The sequence below is a fragment of the Camelus bactrianus genome, chromosome 15 (assembly GCF_048773025.1).
Source record: "Camelus bactrianus isolate YW-2024 breed Bactrian camel chromosome 15, ASM4877302v1, whole genome shotgun sequence".
In the NCBI taxonomy this organism is placed as follows: Eukaryota; Metazoa; Chordata; class Mammalia; order Artiodactyla; family Camelidae; genus Camelus; species Camelus bactrianus.
The window spans coordinates 44,691,834-44,710,783 of record NC_133553.1 but is presented as its reverse complement, the minus strand read 5'-3'; the positions used below and the strand labels follow the sequence as shown (position 1 = coordinate 44,710,783).

General features: G+C 41.0%; 1 protein-coding gene across 6 annotated transcripts in view; it reads right to left on the bottom strand.

The window, feature by feature from the left end:
- SLC3A1 (solute carrier family 3 member 1) overlaps positions 1 to 18,950 on the bottom strand; it is a 60,061-nt gene that overhangs the window by 33,011 nt on the left and 8,100 nt on the right. For 5 of the 6 annotated variants that reach the window (XR_012511932.1, XR_012511931.1, XR_006719191.2 and 2 more), the window contains exons 3-7: positions 17,146 to 17,325; positions 16,724 to 16,878; positions 11,679 to 11,804; positions 2,332 to 2,451; positions 368 to 492 (exon numbers count right to left, since the gene is read on the bottom strand). Coding sequence is in view for 2 of the 6 variants with exons in the window: in XM_010967722.3 (XP_010966024.2) it covers positions 368 to 492; positions 2,332 to 2,451; positions 11,679 to 11,804; positions 16,724 to 16,878; positions 17,146 to 17,325 (706 nt within the window). In the remaining 4 variants the exon portion in view is untranslated. The remainder of the gene's footprint in view (positions 1 to 367; positions 493 to 2,331; positions 2,452 to 11,678; positions 11,805 to 16,723; positions 16,879 to 17,145; positions 17,326 to 18,950) is intronic. The other variant, XM_010967725.3, reaches the window with a different exon arrangement.

Sequence of the window (18,950 nt, the reverse complement as noted above, 5' to 3'; positions counted from 1 at the left end):
CTGACAGTTTAGTTGGAACATTTGGATTCATACTATACAAAGACACTAACAGGTCAAATAATGATAAAAAGAATAGCTAATGGCTAACATTTAAATAATGTATTAATTAATCTTTTAATTAATTTTCAAAAAATTCCTGTGAATAAGTACTGTAATTAGCATCATTTTATAAAAGAGGAAACTGAAAATCAGGAAAATTAAGCAACATGAGATTATCCCAAGCCTGGCATAACTGAGTTACCATACATTATAATTTCGTCAGTTTGTTAAATTATAATCTGAACCTCTTGAGAATGCCTGCTTATGAGGAATAAACTGCAGATCACACGCTGCGCCTGTCAAGAATAGAAGTGTGACCTGTGGTTACCTGTATCTCCCAGGCTCCCTGCTATACTGGTCCATTGTCTGCCGAAAGCTGCGGATAAGGTCGTGCATCCCCACTTGTGTGGTGGTGAAGTCATGGTACAGCTCTGAGTAGTGTGTGACCATGTCCTATGAAAACAGGACAGCACGGTTACCATCATGTCACATGTCAAATGCCCAACAACCAGCCTTATGTGAATACGGACTGTCTCTTCAAAGGGCCAAAGGCTTCAGGCTGAAACATACGTGCTCAAAGATGGTCCTAGGACTTTCACTGCCTAAGGGATTTTGTGGATGGAGAAGAACATTCAGAACTATTAGCATTTCATTTGTTGCTTAAATTACTAACTATAAATCTAGTAAACAAGTTAAATTTTATCAAACATCTAAACATTGATTACAAGTGTCTTTAATAAAATCCTCCCCCTACGCATTTTATTGTCCCAAATGCTCCAAGAATTTTTAAAGGCAAACAAAATAAATAATGTTAATGATTATAGAGTGCATTATTACACTTGTACTTGATCGGCTCACAGATTATTAACATCATGCATTTAAATTTGTTTCTTTACCACTTCTATCCTTTATTCTTAACTGTTACACTTTCCCGGGTTTCAGTAATTTTTCTTCTAGAATCCAAAATAAAAGATTATGTCTAATACAAGTTCAGGCTGTAAGTCCTGGGTTAGGACATGGACAGACTAGGCAGTCCATGTGTTGCCATCCATTCAGGGGAACCCCTTTTTTTATAAGTGATTTTCCCTTGCTAGATCAAGTGAAGTTTTTTGAAATCTTAGATGTAGTCTTGAAATTACACGCTCTTTATGTTTTTCTTAGGTAGCACACAAAACCCATTCTTCTGATCATTTGCCATGACTGGAAACGTATGTCTATCTCATGATATCTCATTATAATTAGTAAGGTTATTTTGAGACTTCTCCAAGGATCAATGCTTCTAATGGGCACAAGTGGTTAATACATGACCTTTTTCCCCCTTCATTTTTCCTTTCTACTGGAAGTCGTGTGCAAAGAAAAAAAATGGCTTAATCATAAGCTTTGGTTCATAACGTGGTCTCACAATTAGCCCATGCATGGCCAGCCTCCCTTTATTACTCAGAAAAAACTATTAAGTTGATAATAAACTTGATAACCATGTGAATTTCATTTTACTTACTTTCCAGAAAGGGCATCAGGCTATATATAATAATTTTAGATTTTTTTTTGCTATAAATTACATCACTAAGATTGACCAATATAGCTGTGTGTCACTATAAATCATTGTTTTTTTAAATTTTGGGTGGGGAAGAATTAGGTTATTTATTTATTTATTTTACTGGAGGTACTGGGGATTGAACCCAGGGCCTTGTGCATACTAAGCATGTGCTCTACCACTGAGCTATACCCTCCCCCCAATTCATTTATTTTGACATTCCATGGCATAAATATACAAATCCTTTATTTCAGGATATATTTGAGGACTACTGTCTACTTGGCCACTGAAAACAGAGCAACTGTAGAATAGTGGTCAGCAAGAGGGATGGGGGTGGCATGTGCTTACTACCTGTCACTGGGGAAGGCTGAGTACCCTAGGTGTGGAAGCACAAAGAGCCTGGATTCTGCCAGCACAAGAGATCGGCCCTTGGTGGAGTCCACACTGTCCATGCCCCTCAGAACCCTTGTCACCGAAGAACTCCTCAAGGGATCTCTCCAGAGGAAACCAGTGGAAGGAAGCATGCATTTGAAACTCCTCTGTATTTCCTAAAGAAAATGATGCAAAGTTCTTCCTATAGGCAGGACAGAACTCACCTCTGGTAAGAGGTGTCTCAGGCTAAAAAGGAAAACATTCGACATTTTTGGAAGAGAAAAAGTATATATAATATATATATAATATATGTAAACATATGTTTAAGTATACTTTTAAAAAACGTGTGTGTGTGTGTGTGTGTATATTTTAAAACAAAACTTTACCGGAATTTGGGTCTTATTCACTTGGGCCTCGTCTCTCAGATGTTTTGCTTCTAGAAGAAATTGAACAGCATCGAAACTAAAGCCATCCACACCCTTTGAGAGCCAGAACTGTATAATTTCCTAAACATAAAGAAGCAAAATGCTTAGTTACATTAACTACACATTGTTTTCATAAGGTTTAATAGAGGTTTTGTCTGTTAATGACTTTCCATCATAGGTCACCTCCACATACAAAACAAGTACAGCCCTCAGTAGCATATTCTGACCTATGGAGCACAGCAGGGTCTGAGCATGATGAACTTTGAATAAGTGCATTTATGCGCTCCCATTCCTCCCTCATACTTGAATTCAGAAAATGTTACACTGGTAATTGATGCTATGAGCATGTTCCGAAAGTTTAAAGAATCCACTTAAAATGAAAGCATGAAACCACAATGAAAGATAGGACTCGGGAGAAACTGGGAACATAGCTCTTCTCCTCCATGCCCAGTTCCTTAAAGGTCACTCCAAAGTGAGAGAAAATAACCCAATAAGCACCCAGTCATGAAAGGCTCTCCCACCAGACGGGGAGAGTCTTGAGAGAAAGACTGCACCTTTCATTTCTGCTTCCCTTGCCACCGACACAGCATCCTCTACTTAGGGAACCAGTCGTGGAATGAAAGAGTCAAACGTGGTGTGATGCAGCTGGGACTGAAAAAGGACAGAATGATCGCTGGCTGCGAGGCATCTACAGAGTTGCTGGGGACTCATGAGCCATGAGAAGTTTACCTAATGCAAGGCAGGATGCTATTCAACATCACAAGAGGAGATTTCTCCATCCGAGGGCTGCTAGAGCTCCAAGGCCAACTTTAACAGGGGTGGGCTCCGCCAGTCAAGGAAAAGCTAGAGCTTGAACTTGGCCAGTGGGATTTCGTCAGGGAGTGAGATCTGGAAGAATGTTCTGGACTGGTGGTGGGACAGCATGAGCCAAGCATGGAGGCAGAGACTGACTTGACCTGTATCAGGGCGGTTAAGAGGACCAGGGGACCTTGAAAAGCAGAGGGCACAGGTCTCAGCTCCCCTCCCCACCCCCAGGCAACCCCTCCCAGCTGAGTCTACTCCTGCACCCACCGAGAGCTTCCCTTCTGCAAAGGGCCAGTGGCCTTCCCGCCTCTCCCTTCAGCTCAATCCTTGCTGAAAGGAAGATTTTACAGGAATGTGTGTATATCACATTAGAGCAGAATCACCTGTAATTTAAAGTACTAGGGTGAAGTCGCCGATTTCATCTAGTGGGGGGAACAGAGCTATAGATCCCAAAGGAGCACTGTCCCCCAAATCACTTGTTTGATTTGAAGTGTGTTTTTTCAGAAACAGATTCACAGACTTAGAAAACAAACTTACGGTTACCCCCTGCCTAGGGGGTGGGAAAGGATGAATTCGGAGTTTGAGATTTGCAGCTACTATTATATATAAAATAAACAAGTTTCTACTGTACAGCACAGGGAACTATATTCAGTATCTTGTAGTAACATAATGAAAAAGAATATGAAAAGAAATACATGTATGTATATGTATGACTAAAACATTATGCTGTATACCAGAAATTGACACAACACTGTAAACTGACTATACTTCAATTAAAAAAAAAAACACAACAGAAAGAATGAAGTGTGTTTCTTGTATCTACATGTGGATATGGGGTCTCTGGAGTGCTGCAGTTCAAGGGTCCAAAGGTCTCTCTATGCAGAATACAAGGCTTAATACTGCTGTTGTCAATTCCCTTCAAGGTGAGATTTTAAATGGCAAAGCTTGAATAAATTTTTCAAATCTAAGAGAAGGCTCTGCTGCTGACAACCCTTGTCATGAACACAGATGACCTGAATAATCTTAACCTGGCTCTACCCAGTGGAATTTTTATTTGGGGCAGAATGCCCACAGATTTATTCTTACTAGCATCTTTACTCCTTATCAAATTGATTTATACAATAAGTATTTGGGAATCTATATAGGAAACAGAAACAGACTTACAGACATAGGAAACAAACCAAAGGGGAAAGGGAGGGAGGAGGAGCTTGGGGTTAACAGATACAAACTACTATACATAAAATAGATAAGAAACAAGGATTCACTACATAGCACAGGGAACTAACTATACTCAACATCTTGTAATAAAACTCTCATGGAAAATAATCTGAAAAAAATATATATATATAACTGAATCATTCTGCTGTATACCTGAAACTAACACAATATTGTAAATCAACTATATTTCAATTAAGAAAAAAAAGTATTTGAGTTCTGACTGCGACTAGGCACTTAGCTAAGTCCTGGAATTACAACCGTGAGCAAAATATGATACAACGTAGACACAGTCCTAGGTCTCATGGATTTTTTAGAATCCCCAGCTAGACAAACAGTAAGGCAAAAATGTTTAAACCACAGGTGTGATAAAGCTTTAAAGGAGAGGAACATGGTAATACAAGCCTGCAAAAGAGCAGGATCTGCCTGGGAGATCAGCACAGCGGGAGGGCAGGAAGTGAAGGCAGTTGGTTAGAGATTCAGCCAGAGAAGTCACCAGATAGGAAGGCACCTTATCTGTAGAAAAGGATCTGTATGGAGACTTTCCTCATCTGTGGTCGTGGGCTCAAAGCGCCCACTTAGCATGAAGCTAACCAAGCTTACGTTTCAGGACCCTTCACTGTGTGAGCCCCTTTCTACCCACATTCTTTTCTCCTTCTAAACAAACACTTATTTTTTCTGTGCCTAATTTTATACTCTTTATTTTAAGAAGGCCCCAAATTTTACAAGCTTCAGATCACACACAACCCGGGTCCACCCGCAGGTGGCGCTGTTCTTTACCAGCAGGAACTTTGGAAGAGGATCGGGGTGGGGCTGGGGCACAGATAACCATAATGGATCCAGGCAGCCTCTGACAGAAACGTGGAGAAACATTAAACACCATGCCGTTTGTAAACAGTAAGCTTTTGAGCACTGATTTGCTAGAATAAAGCTACTTATTTTCTTCATGGAGTCCTCATTCATGCTGGGGATCTCAGCATTGCTAACCACTGACCCGACATTAAAGAATGAGAAATGGGCACCCCAGCACAGACATACGGCCTGGCAGGGATTTTCACTGCAGTCCAGTGAGAGGTGTTATCATTGTCTGATGAGACAAAACAGCAAAACCTGGATGCTTGTTTATGAGCGTAAAATTTCAAATGCTGAGGTTTTCACCCAGATAATCTAAAATTTGATCTCGAAAAATATTTGCTTCGTGCTACTTATTCTCAACCAGGTGAAAAAAGAGAGCTCCAGATTTTAATCGTTAACCCTCTCTTTATGCCAATTAAGCTCCCCCAGGGTGCCGGACACGGAAATGGGCACAGAGCCTGATTCCTCCAGGTCTGGGTGACACATGCGGGGACCATGGGACTCTGAGGACAGTACACCATGTCCCCGATTCCGGTCCAACTCCCACAACATCACACAGTCCTGGTTCTTCCACCAGCACATTTTAATTCTTTTCTCCCTAAACAACTCGCTGCTCTGAGTAGAAAAGGGAGTCAGTTGGACATTACTGACACCCATATTCTCAAAACCTTGAGGCAAACCCTTCCTTTTGAGATGACTGAAGTTACTGGGTCCATTTACCTAAAAAGCCAGGCTTGAGACAGACAAAAGCTCTGCTCTTACACGTGATGATATATAAGACACCCTCTTGAGAATGACATAAATCCCAGGTCTCCATCTCAAGAAGGAATGAAACAGCATAGAAGGTCTCAAAAATACAGACAGAAAACTGCATCCTCTGCTTAGGGGCAGAGGAAAGAAAACTGACCCTACTGTTCTTCAGAAATCTTGGTAAAATTCTTTGCTAACTCCTCCAGGAGCAGGACAGAGAGGAAGGCTCAGGGGCTCCAGAATCTGACCCATCTGGGTACCATCCCGTCTGCCCCAGTGTTCAGCTCCCTGAGTTAGGTCATCTGCGTGACCTCGGTAAACCTTAGTTTCCTCATCAATAAAATAATAACCTCCCTTGCAGGGATTTTATGAGGATTAAATGAATTATTGCTGCCAGAGTCAACTGACACTTTGGTCTTTACATTACCTGATCTCTCTGCCATGCTGGACACTGCTGACTAACCTTGTCTTCTAGAAATACTCATGTCCCTTAGCCCAGGATACCACGCTCCTGGTTTGCCCCTCCTCTGTCTGCTCTGCAGTCCTTTAACGATTAATACTCCTCTGGGCTCCATCTTACACCCTCTGTTCATTTCACTTCACAGCTGTATTCACTCATTTATCTACCATTTACTGATTATTTAACAAGTACTTATACAATAAGGAACACACTGTCCTAAGAGCTTCACAAAGGTTAAACCATGGAATCCCGAAACAACCCCATAAAGTATGTACCATTATTGTTCCTATTTTACCATCGAGGGAATTGAGGCACAAGGAGACGATGTACCTTGATGAAGGTCACGTGGCAAGTAAGTGGTGCCTCAGAACTGGAACCCTGTGGCACTCTTATCCATTTGCTGTGCAGCCCTCCTTGGTTTTCATTTTTTAATTGGAGGACCTGCTAACAGCTCATTCCCACAGACCACAATCCACTCGAGCTAAGTTACAACTGGCCCCCTTGTTCAACTCAGCCGGCCCAGTTCTCACACTGATATTACCTGCCTGATCTCTGTGGGCACTGTCCATGTCAACAAACCCCAAAGTTTTATCTCTAGACCAGAACTCCCCTGAGCTCCATGGCATTATATCCAGCTGTCCATTGAACACTCAGATGTCTCACAGACAGCTCAAACTCTACACAACTAAGACCATGCCCACCCACCGCCCCCCAATCTTTCTGTGTCTCCCATCTCAGGAAATGGCACCATCACCCAGTTAACTTTCAAATCTGAAACCTGGGGGTCACACCAGACTCCTCTCTAAAGCCTGATGACTTCTCTGCAACCCCACACCACCCTCACTGGCCTAAAGTCCCCACCATTCTTTCCTGATGACTGCACCACCCACCTCCCCAGTCCCTGTGCCTTTAAACCTGCCTTACTCAAACCCCTCTCCAAAACTAGACTGATTTTTTCCAAATGCAAATCAAAAATTATTTCCCTGCTTTTAAGCCCAAATCTCTACCATGGCCTCCAGTGCTGCTCATGACCTGGTTCCTACCAACCTATCTAGTCTCGTCCAGTCACATCCCTTCTCTGTACATGTGTCTCTTCACTTGGCTCATTTTTATTCATCCTCTAGGTATCACTGCTTCCTCTGAAAACCCTTCCCTAGTCTCTCCTACTTTGCGTCCAGGTGAGGTGCCTGCCTCGCATACTCTGACTTGCCACTGACCCCACTGACATGACCACTCAATGCACTTTGTTGTAATTTCCTGTTGGTCCACCTTGCCCTCCATAAGATAATGTGATAGCCCATGACCGCCACAAACCTGTGTCTGCCTTACCGACCATCAGACCCCTGATGTTTGGTTAATACACAACACACATTGTTAAGTAAGTGAATGATCTATAATGAAGTGTGTGGCATATTGGCAGGGCAATAAATGGGACCGTTATTAGCATGAAGCACAGAGCTGGCTTATAAAGCACAGAGCTGGCTTATAAAGCAGGTAGTAAGTCTGATTTTGAAATGAGCTCCTTGTCCCTAGCAATGCCATGCTCAGTAAGCACAGAGCAGAGCCAACATTTATGCTCTGGAGGCCATCTTAAGCCAGGAGGGCATCTTGGCTCCTGGTCCCCAGCTGCTGTGAACACCCTAACTCAGTGATCCCCATAGTGGGTCCAGGCCAAACGGAGTTTCTTCCCTGCTCTGCAGCTAACCCACTGGGTCTCTTCACCTCTCCAGGGCTCAATTCCCTCCTTTGTCAAATAAGGGATGTGCAGGGCAAATAAAAACTGAAGTGATTGGGGAAAAAATACAATACAAATATAAGCCCCTACCTCCTCTGAGAAGACTTCCTGACTTCTCTAGCTGAAAACGCTCAAGCCCCGGGAGATTCAGGGCAGGGCCGAGGCCCCTAAGGGCCGGTGCATGGGGAAGGACAAAGAGGAGGGAGGAGGGTGCTCTGGGCTCTAAGCCTCAGTTTCCTTCTCTGTAAAGTGGCCCAGGTGGGATGTGCCCTGCACGCCAGCCTCCCAGTGTGCAGAGAAACTGAAATCTGATAGGAATCAGGAGGAAGAAGGCTCAGGCTCTGTGAGCACAAGCAGGAGTCAGTCCAAATGCCTCCCCACCACAAACCCTTGCGGTTGCAAATTATTAACCTGCTTAATTCTGCGGCAGAGATAAGTGCTGCTGGAGGGTAGGAGGGTGTCAGAAGTCCCCTCGTGGGAAAGGTCCCTTTCCAAAAGCAAAGAGCCCTCCCTTCCAGCTTTCAGCCTTTCTTATTTACTTCTAATAGTAAATCTTCTAAACCAGCCTTCCAGAAATGGTTGACCTCTCAACCAGAGGCAGTAATGATTCATCTCAAGAAGGATTCCATCCTGCAGGACTAGTAAATAAGGCTCCTATTCATGTCTTCCATTACTTGAGTGACTGCAAGAGAACAGCTGGGTTAGTCAAAAAATAATTAACGTATTGCAGGCACATTACGGCAAGATCTCTCACACTTGTCTAAACATCTCCAAACAATCCATCACTACTGCCCCAAGGAGCCTGGAGAAATCTGCTGCCTGATAAACCAACTGGTTTACACTCTCCCATTTATGACACTCTCCCATTTATGACTTTCCAGTTGAAAACCTCCTTGCAAAAACTGTGCCGGACAAGTGAAACACACAGAGAGAAACAATGTGCGTCAAATCAGGTGTGGAGTTGTGAATAAGAGCGTGGACTCTGGAATCTCGGTGCCTGGGTTTGAATCCTGTTCCCTCACTCCCAAGGTGGGTGACTTCACCTCTCTATGCCTCAGTTTCCTTCTGTGTAAAATGGTCATAAAATCTCCTAAGTTAGGCTTATTCTAAGCATTACTATAGCAATGCAGACAACGTGGTACTGGCATTAAGGACAGACATACAGATTCATGGAACAGAACAGTCTAGAAATAAATAAACCCTGCCATTGATGATCAACTGATTTTCACAAGGGTTCCAAGACAGTTCAATGATGAAAGAATACGTTTTTGTAAATATGTGTTGCTGGGATAACTGGAGAGCTACATGCAAAGGAATGAAGCTGAAAGTTAAAAGACAACTTACAGAAAGGAAAAAAGTTAATTGCAAATCACATATCCAGAGTATATGAAAAACTCTCATAATTCAACAACAAAAAAAGACAAATAACACAGTTTTTTAATGGACAAATGATTTGAATAGACATTTGTCCAATGAAAATAGACAAACTATAAGCACATGAAAAGATGCTCAACACCATTAGCTACCAGGGAAATGCATGTCCATGAAACACCACTTCACACAGACTAGGATGACTATAATCGAAAATACAGATAGTAACGAGTGTTGGTGGGTGAGGATGCAGAGAAACCGGAACCTTCACACATTGCTAGTAAAAACGTAAAATGGGCCAGCTGCTTTGGAAAACAGTTTCTCAAATATTTAAATACAGATTATAACTATAGATATATATCACAGTCATATAGATTCTGTGTGGTTCCATTTATATGAAACGTTCAGAACAGGCAAATCCAGAGAGGCAGAAAGCAGGTCAGTGGCTGCCAGGGCTCAGGGAGGAAGTAATCGGACCACGGGAGTGACTTCTAATGGATATGGGGTTTCTTTTGGGGGTGATGAAAGTGTTCAGAAATTAGTAGTGATGCTTGTGAATATACTAAAACCATTGAATTATACACTTGAAAGGGGTGAATTTTAGAGTATGTAAATTATAATGCAATAAAACTTATTAAAAACAAAATGAGAACAAAGTAAGGGAAGCAGGTGCCGTTATGACTCCAACGTGGCTGCCTGCGTCCTCTTCCTCCGGCTGACATGGTGAGCTTTAGAAAGGGACCCGCATCTGTCTGATGTGTTCTGTTTTGATCTCCTCCCCGCCACCGCAGCATGCCACCCCAGTAACCTAAAGTCTCGCCCATTATGGCCACAGCAGTAGCAGTAATGATAGCAGTAATATGGCTGATGTGTATTGTGAATTAGGTGTCAGGTTATTGTTGGCACTGCTACCACACAGGTCACCTCACCTGGGTCACTGCGGGAAATCTACTTTGTATGAACCACAGAGGAATCTTCTGTGGCTCTGCATGTCTCCCTTACAAAGCAGTCAAGGCCTTATAGGCTTCAAGGCCCCAGCCTCCTTTCTGCACCCCAGCTCCCTAACTCTCCCTCATTCCACTGCAGTGCACTGGTAGGGTTGCCAGGTAAAACACAGGATGACCAGTTAAGTTTTAATTTCAGGTAAGCAATGAATAATTTTTAAGTAGAAGCAGGTCTCAAATATTACACTATCCATTGTTCATTGGAAATTAAAATTTAACTGAGTGTCCTGTAATTTTATTTGCTGTATCTGGCGGCCCAGTGCACTGGCCTCCAGGTCATTTCTGAAGCACGAAGAGCTCAGTCCCCCCACCCCCAAGAGAACTGTGCATTTGCTCTTCTCTGTCTGAAATTCTCTTCCCCCAGATGTTCACAGGGCTCCCCTTCAAACATCAGGTTTTTGTGCAAACAGGACCTCATCATAGTGTCTGTGAACCAACTTCTCCCTGGCACTCCAAAGCTCTTTACCCTAAACCTTCATCAGCACCTGATGTGTTATATATTCAGCTGCTCGTTGTCTGCCTTCCCCTCGGTATGCTGGGAATTCCTTGTGGGGAGGGCGCCTTTCACTCACGGCCGCATTCCCAGTGCTGAGAATGGGACCCTGCGCGGCGCAGACAGTAAGTTAATACTTACTGAGTGAACACAGAAGTGTTGTGCATGAGTTATCTCACCTCATATTCCCAAAAGTCCTCTGAGACAAAGCCTGCCATCGATTATGTTTCATAGATGAGGGATCCAAGACACAGAAAAGCCCAGTAACTCACCTAGAAGTCCCCTGCAGCCGATGGTGGGGCTGGGTCCAGTCACGGGAGCTGGATCCCAGAGTCCCGGGCTGGCCCACCTCACCGCACCAGCTCATCACAGGCAGAGGGGCAACTCAGAGCTAAGGTAACAGGTGTTTCCCTCTCCATCCCATTTCAATTCTTTGGGGTTAGAGGAAGGAGTGGGCCACCGACATGCCTCAGAGTCTCTATTGGCATCAGGCACCCTAATCCCAGAATTTAGTTACACTGCCTGGTTTTGCCTGCACAATTACTGTTCAACATAAAGCGTATCGAATAACCACTTAAGCACCTGTGTAATGGAGAAGTTTGTGTGGATGGCTATACTCACTTTTATTTCTTCTTGAACATCAGGATTACGGAAATTTAAATCAGGTTGCTCTTTTGTAAACTGGTGAAAATAGCATTGGTTTCGTACTCCATCAAAGTGCCAACTGGAGTTTCCATATACACTTAACTTGCAAACAGAAAATAGCACACTCGTTACTTAGCATAGTTCCTATGACAACATCACCCACAAAGAAATGATCGCTGCCATCCCTGGCCCCATGCAGACTGAGTGACTGCACAAAGTCCCAGAATCTTCCTTGTAACAAAAGCAGTAGGTAAATTAATTCCCTAAAATGCCACCTGCTGGCCTAATAATGCCCCACAAATGAGGCTGTGATGTGTCTGTACGCAGGAGCTGTTCATAACAACCACAAAATCAAACCAGTGCTCTCAAACGCAGGACAAGGTCAACTTAAGGAGTAGACATTTCTAATACATTGTCTTGAACTTTCTGTCCAGGCTCTGGACTCCTGTTTGTGAAGAAAAGCAAATGATGGTCAGTTTAGGAGAAAGACACATTCCATTGTCTTGGAGCTTGAATCCAGGTAGAGTGAGTAAACTGTATCCTCAGAAAAGTGTTAGGATCATTCAATTTAAAACTCTACTAGTCCTCGGAGAAAAAAGAAACCTAACAACTTTGAGCACTGGTACCCAGCAGCCTTTGCTAAGCTTTCCTCCTCATAGAGATGCTCACGTCCTTGGCTCCATGATTGGCCCTCACTGCACTTCTCAGTCTCCTCTGAGGGTCCTTAAATGTGAGAGTTCTCTGTCTTGGGACATTTGTCCATTTCATGCTAAAGAGAACATCTGGACAGCATTCAAACATTGAGGGATTTTGCATAAATATTATCTTTTTATTGGAAGACCTTGCCACACTGGAACAACCAGCCCAAGCTAAGAAGTAGACTCTGTCTTTCAAGGAAACATGCCCTCGCCACCTCACCTCATGGCCCACCTGGATATACACCAGGATAAGATTTTTACAGTATATATAGCCAAGAAAAGATCAGTATACAGAATACAAAAAAAAAAGAAAGAAAGAAAGAAAGAAACCTCCTCAAATCTATTTCAAAGGGACAAAAATATTCAACAAAAAATTGGGGAAAGAAACCATAAGCAGGTGTTGCACAAAAATGGAAGCTCAAATGAATAAATGTATGAAATGATGTTCCACATCATTAGTAATTAAATAAATTCCACATTAATAATTAGTAATTAGATAAATAATCAGTAGCATTTAGATATATGTAAAATTAATACCTCAGTGTGATATCAAGTTATGTTTCCCTGGTAAAAATTACAAAGTATGGCAGTACCAGCAATTAATGAGATTATTATTTTTTTGTTTTTAGAGATTGAGGCTGAATTTACTCGCAAATTAATTTGTAATAGAAAGCTAAACTTTAAGCTGTTCTATTTTATGGTTAGTAAAATTATTTTTTTCATCTTTATTTCATTTTTTCATCTTTAAATAATTCTTTTTAAAATTTATTCTTATGGAAGTATAGTTGATTTACAATTTGTATTAGTTTCAGCAGAGGGGTTCAGTTATACATATACATGTATATATTCTTTTTCAGAGTCTTTTCCATTATAAGTTATTACAAGATACTTAAGTTTCCTTTGCTATTATACAGTAGGTCCTTGTTGTGAGAGTATGTATTTTTTTAATCCTGCTGGAGGAGATATAAACAGGTACAACCGCTTTGATCATCAGTTTGGCATTATCTGGTAGCACTGAGCATGCAGTATCCTGCAACCAGCAATTTCACTCCTAGCCATTTGCTTTAAAGAAGCTTTTGTACCTGTGCCCCAGGAGAAAGAGATTAATGAGAATGTCACAATGTTTACTTACTATTGTTAGTAACAGTAAAAACTGGAAACATTCCAACTGACCATCAGTGGAAGAGTAGATAATTAAATCATGAGAGAGTCACACAACGACTATTAATTATACAACGGTGAAAATGTGTGAACCACAGCTACCAGAAATTATGTGAGTAAACATTAAAACACTAAGGGAAAAAAACTAGTTATAGAAGACTACATGTAGCATGACACTTCTCATAAAGTCAAAACTGAAGAAACTAAATAATAAATTTGTTAAAAAAATACATATCATATGTAGTAAGGCAAAACAAAAAGGACTTGGAAAACCCCAAAATTTAAGATCTTGGTTACCTCTAAGAGGAGGCGTGGGGATGGACAGGGAGGAGCCCTCGGGTGCATTCAGCACTGTGGGTGACGTTCAAGTTCTTAATTTGGGGATGGGTTCACTAATTTTCACTATATTATTATTTTCCCTAGCTTAGATATATAGCACATGTATTTTTATACAGTTTTTATTCAGGTATAATTGAATACACATATTTAACTGCACATATTTCAAGTGTAAGCTTTGATCAGTTTTGGCATATTACTCACATGAACTTCTCACCATTATCCAGTGAACATATCCATCCATAATCCATAATCCCACTCTTCTCCCCAACTCCCTCCTATCCCCAGACAACAAGTAATTTGCTTCCTGTCACTAGAGATGAGTTTGTTGAATCTTCTAGAATTTTATGTAAGTAGAATTATATAGTATATACTCTTTACCAGCTTCTTTCACTCTGTAGATATTTTGAGATTCATCCATTTTGTTACTTGTCATCAACAGTCCAATCCTTTTTATTGCTGAGTAGTATTCCATTGTATGGCTGTATAGGGGTTTCTACACCTATCATATGTTATGTGTATTTTTATAAGTATCAACTATCACCAAAAAAAACCCCACAATCCTGGCTACAGTGGAGAAATGATGGAAGGATGAAAGAACTGAATACCAAAAGATGCAGCTGTTACAGCCTATGGGCACAAGATGATATAGTCTGAAGTACAGAATGGCCATCATCTAAAAGTCCACAAACGATAAATGCTGCAGCGGGTGTGGAGAAAAGGGAACCCTCCTACACCATTGGTGGGAATGCAGTTTGGTGCAGCTATTATGGAAAACAGTATGGAGAGTCCTTAAAAAATTTAAAAAAGACTTACCATGTGATCCAGCAATCCCACTGCTGGGCATATATCTGGAGGGAACTCTAATTGGAAAAGATACATGCACCCAAATGTTCACAGCAGCTCTATATACAATTACCAAGACATTAGGAAGCAACCTAAACATCCATCAACAGACGACTGGATAAAGAAGTTGTGCTATATTTATACAATGGAATATTACTCGGCCATAAAAAAGAATAAAATGCCATTTGCAGCAACATGGATGGACCTAGAGATCGTCATTCTAAGTGAAGTAAGCCAGAAAGAGAAAGAAAAATACCATTTGATATCACTTACATGTGGAATCTAAAAAAAAAAAAAAAAAAGACACAAATGAACTTATTTACAAAGCAGAAGCAGATTCACAGACATAGAAAACAAACTTAGTTACCAGGGGGGAAAAGGGGTAGAAAGGGATAATTGAGAGTTTGAGATTCACAGATGCTAACTACTATATATAAAATAGATAAACAACAAGTGTCTACCGTATAGCACAGGGAACTGTATTCAATATCTTGTAGTTAACTATAATGAAAAAGAAAATGAAAATAAATACATATATGTATATGTACAGCTGAAACATTATGCTGTACACCAGAAACTGACACAACACTGTAAACTGGCTATACTTCAATTAAAAAAAAATTATTTTTAAGGCAGACTGTGCAGCTAGACTAACTAGATCCAGCCCTCAGCCCTTTCATGTATTAGCTGTGGCGCTTAACATTTCTCTGCCTCCATCTGCTCATCTGCCAAACAGGAATTAAAGCCTAACTCATAGGATTGTAGGGTGGATTAAATGAATTAATGAATACAAAACACTTAGCACAGAGCCTTGCATATAAGCCTTAAGCAAATGTTTGCTAATGTCATTATCATTTTAAAAAGTGGTGGACTGAGGAAAAGAAAAATTAGCAAGGTAAAACTGCCAGGACTTGCAGATGACGTGTTCACCAGGCTGAATATTAGTGCTACTCACGGAACCTGGGATCTGGGAGGTTGAGGGGAGATCACACAATCAGCTTTGATATGTCATCTGAGTGCCCTTGGGTCATCTAAATTTGATGCCCGGGAGTCAGCCTCGTTAAATGTTTATGGAGGTCAAAAAGAGAGAAGGCAGCACTGGGGTGGGGAGAGATGACCCAGAATGGGTGTAAGGACTGACCTGGGACAGGTGTAGAATTGCCAAATAAAATACAAGACATCCAATTAAATCTCAGTTTCAGATAAACAATGAATACTTTTTTTAGTATTAGTATGTCCCATGCAATATTTTACACTAAAAAAGTATGCATGGTTTGTCCAAAATTCAGATTTTGGGGGGGCTTCCTGGATTTTTACTTGTATATCTGGTAACCCCAGACAGGCAAGACACAGTCTTTACTGCCAAAGAAGTGAGAAGGAAAAGCAGGGGAAGAGGGGGCAGGCAGGTCTGATGGCTTCCGTTCTCTCTTTGAAGTAGAGTTTGTTGCTGAGAATGATAAGATGGGGAGAAGGCAGGTAGGATGTTTGAAGAGAAAGGAGGGCATGTAGATTAGTTGGATTTAGTAAAAGTCCCAAAAAGACTGAATGGCTCAGTTCAGGCCAGGGCTCTGACACCAAGGTTCAGGCAAAGAGAAAACGGATGGTTGGGCTCATTCACGGCTAGTGCTTTGCTGCAGAGGGGAGTCAAAAAGTCAGAGTGGCAAAGGAGTCTGGTGGGTAGCTAGACAGTTACTGAACTAATAGGATGTGGAAGCTGGACAGTGTAGGGAGTAACAGGAGGAGAGGCCAATAGAGAGCATGGGGCTCGTTTGCTAGAACACAGCAGCTCTACAATGAAATGAAAAATACACATGATTAGGAGACTTGGGACTTCATTTCTATTTCCTTGGGAAACTTGTTCCCCTTCCCATAAACGTATACCCATCAATTATTTCCTTTAAAAAGGCTTTATAAATAAGCGGTTTAATCACTGAAGATCTGCCCTTTTTCCCTTTGTAAACCAGGCACGTTGGTACTTACCCAGTTGTTGGGTGGTGTGGTGGTGCCATTTTTGTGGGTACAGTCATGCCAGATATAATAATCAGTATATTTCCCTGTCCGGGTCCGACTCCATTGAAACCAAGTATGTTTATCACTGGTGTGGTTTGGTATGAAATCTATTATTAATTTTAAACCTAATGAGTGAAAATATTTCAAATGTTAGGAAAAAATTATATTAGACTAATACATGACAGTTAAAGAAAAAATGCTTTAAGGTAAGCATTTGGAGAAATGCTTTTTTTAGGGGTGTAGGTAATTAGGTTTGCTTATTAATTTTTTTTTTAATGGAGGCACTGGGGATTGAACCCAGGACTTTGTGCATGCTAAGCATGCACTCTACCACTGAGCTATACAAGAAATATTTTTCTCAACCCATCCCACCCACCTTCCATTCAATTTACCTTTATCATGTATGGCTGCAACCAGATTCTCAAAATCTTCCATTGTTCCAAAAATGGGATCGATTTCTCGGAAGTCTTCAATAGCATGTCGGAAATCTTTAAGGGATGATTTATAAAATGAAGTAATCCAAACAGTTTTTACATTTAAAGTTGCAATGTAGTCTAGTTTATCTTGAATACCTTAAAGAAATAATCAAGGCCATGAGAAATTAAAAAATTAAGTTTGGGGTTTTTTAGCTGAAGGATTAAAAGTAAAAGGAATATGCCTAAGATCAAAGCATTTATACTGAGACAGAAATATTTGGAATTTTGTTGAATTGGGGTGACATTCAAACAGCAAAGTCTAGTTCTACAAAACAACAGCAAGTTAGTCTTCTAGCAATAGTCTTTGACTTTTAATATAGATGTATAACATTAAAAAAATTTCTCTGTGGCTTGTTCATATCTTATATTTAAAACCAACACTACAGTATTGTTAATTTATTCTACACATGGTTTTTGAACATCCAATCCAGGCCAGATGCTGGGCTAAGTGCCAATGTACAAATAATAGTATATGGCCCCTGATGGTCACATGGTCTAAGCTGCAGTGTCCAGTGTGTAGCCAGTGCCACATGTGGCTACTGAGCACTTGCAGTGCAACTAATCTGAAATGAGAAGCACTGTAAATGTAAAACGCACACCGGACTTTGGAGACCCAGTACGAAAAGAAAGACTGTAAAATAGCTCATTCATATTTATATAAAAATATAAAATTTAATAATAAATAATGATAAAATATAAAATAATAAAATATTAACACATAAACAGAATAATAAAAAGTTCTATTTATATGTTGAAATGATACAGTGAATATGCTGGATTAAACAAACTAGATTATTAAAGTGAATTTTACTTGTTTCTCTTTTACTTTTTCTTCATGTGGCTTCAGGAGAATTTACAATTACATATGTGGTTCACATTCTGTTTCCTTTGGACAGTGCTGAAGCCAAGAATTTATACAGAAGAAAATTCTAGATTTGGCTGAGAAGAGATACAGGAATGAACCTCTCTGTACTTGGGACCTTGGAGGATAATTAGCAGATAGTCTGGGGTTTATGCTTCTAGCTCAGAGTCCTAAACGCAGATTCACAGGTAAATCTAGTACTCAGTCTCCAGTAACTTTCCGTGGGACCCTCATTGGTTTCCTACAATCAGAGCCTGTCAGAGGTCACTGAGACCAAAGCACAAAGTCCCCTGACTCCTGGCCTTGGGTCTCTTCCCCTATAACAGGCTGCTTGTTTTTGTCCTCATCATAAACATACCTCAGTTCTCTCACTTAGGGTGTGTGTTAACAGGCAACAAAAGAATTGTGATTTAAGTCAGAGCAACAATACCTTAAATCAAAACTAGGCACAGAGGAACAGGATGGTAAAAACAAAGAGGCTGAACAGACACGAAATAAGCATGGGATCCCAGCCCACACTCCAGGGGACAAAAGGCAACTGCCAAAACCAGACTGAACCCTGGAACAGTTTCTTCAAATAGTAACAAAATCCCTTCAACTCTGTATTCTCTGCTCAATTCTGCTGTAAACCTGAAACTGCTCTAAAAAAATAAAGTCTACTAAAAAAAAATAACAAAATCCCTTCATCCTCAAGGAAGAACACCTATGGATTAAAGGAAGCAGCCAGTCCAGTCCCTCAAGGAGAAATTATTAGAAATGACAAATGTGAGAGGTGATTAGAAGCTGCCCTGTGTGTGAGAATTTGGGGTCTATCTAGAAGATTACAGTGGGAGGGCAAGCAAGTGAGGAGTGCATCTTT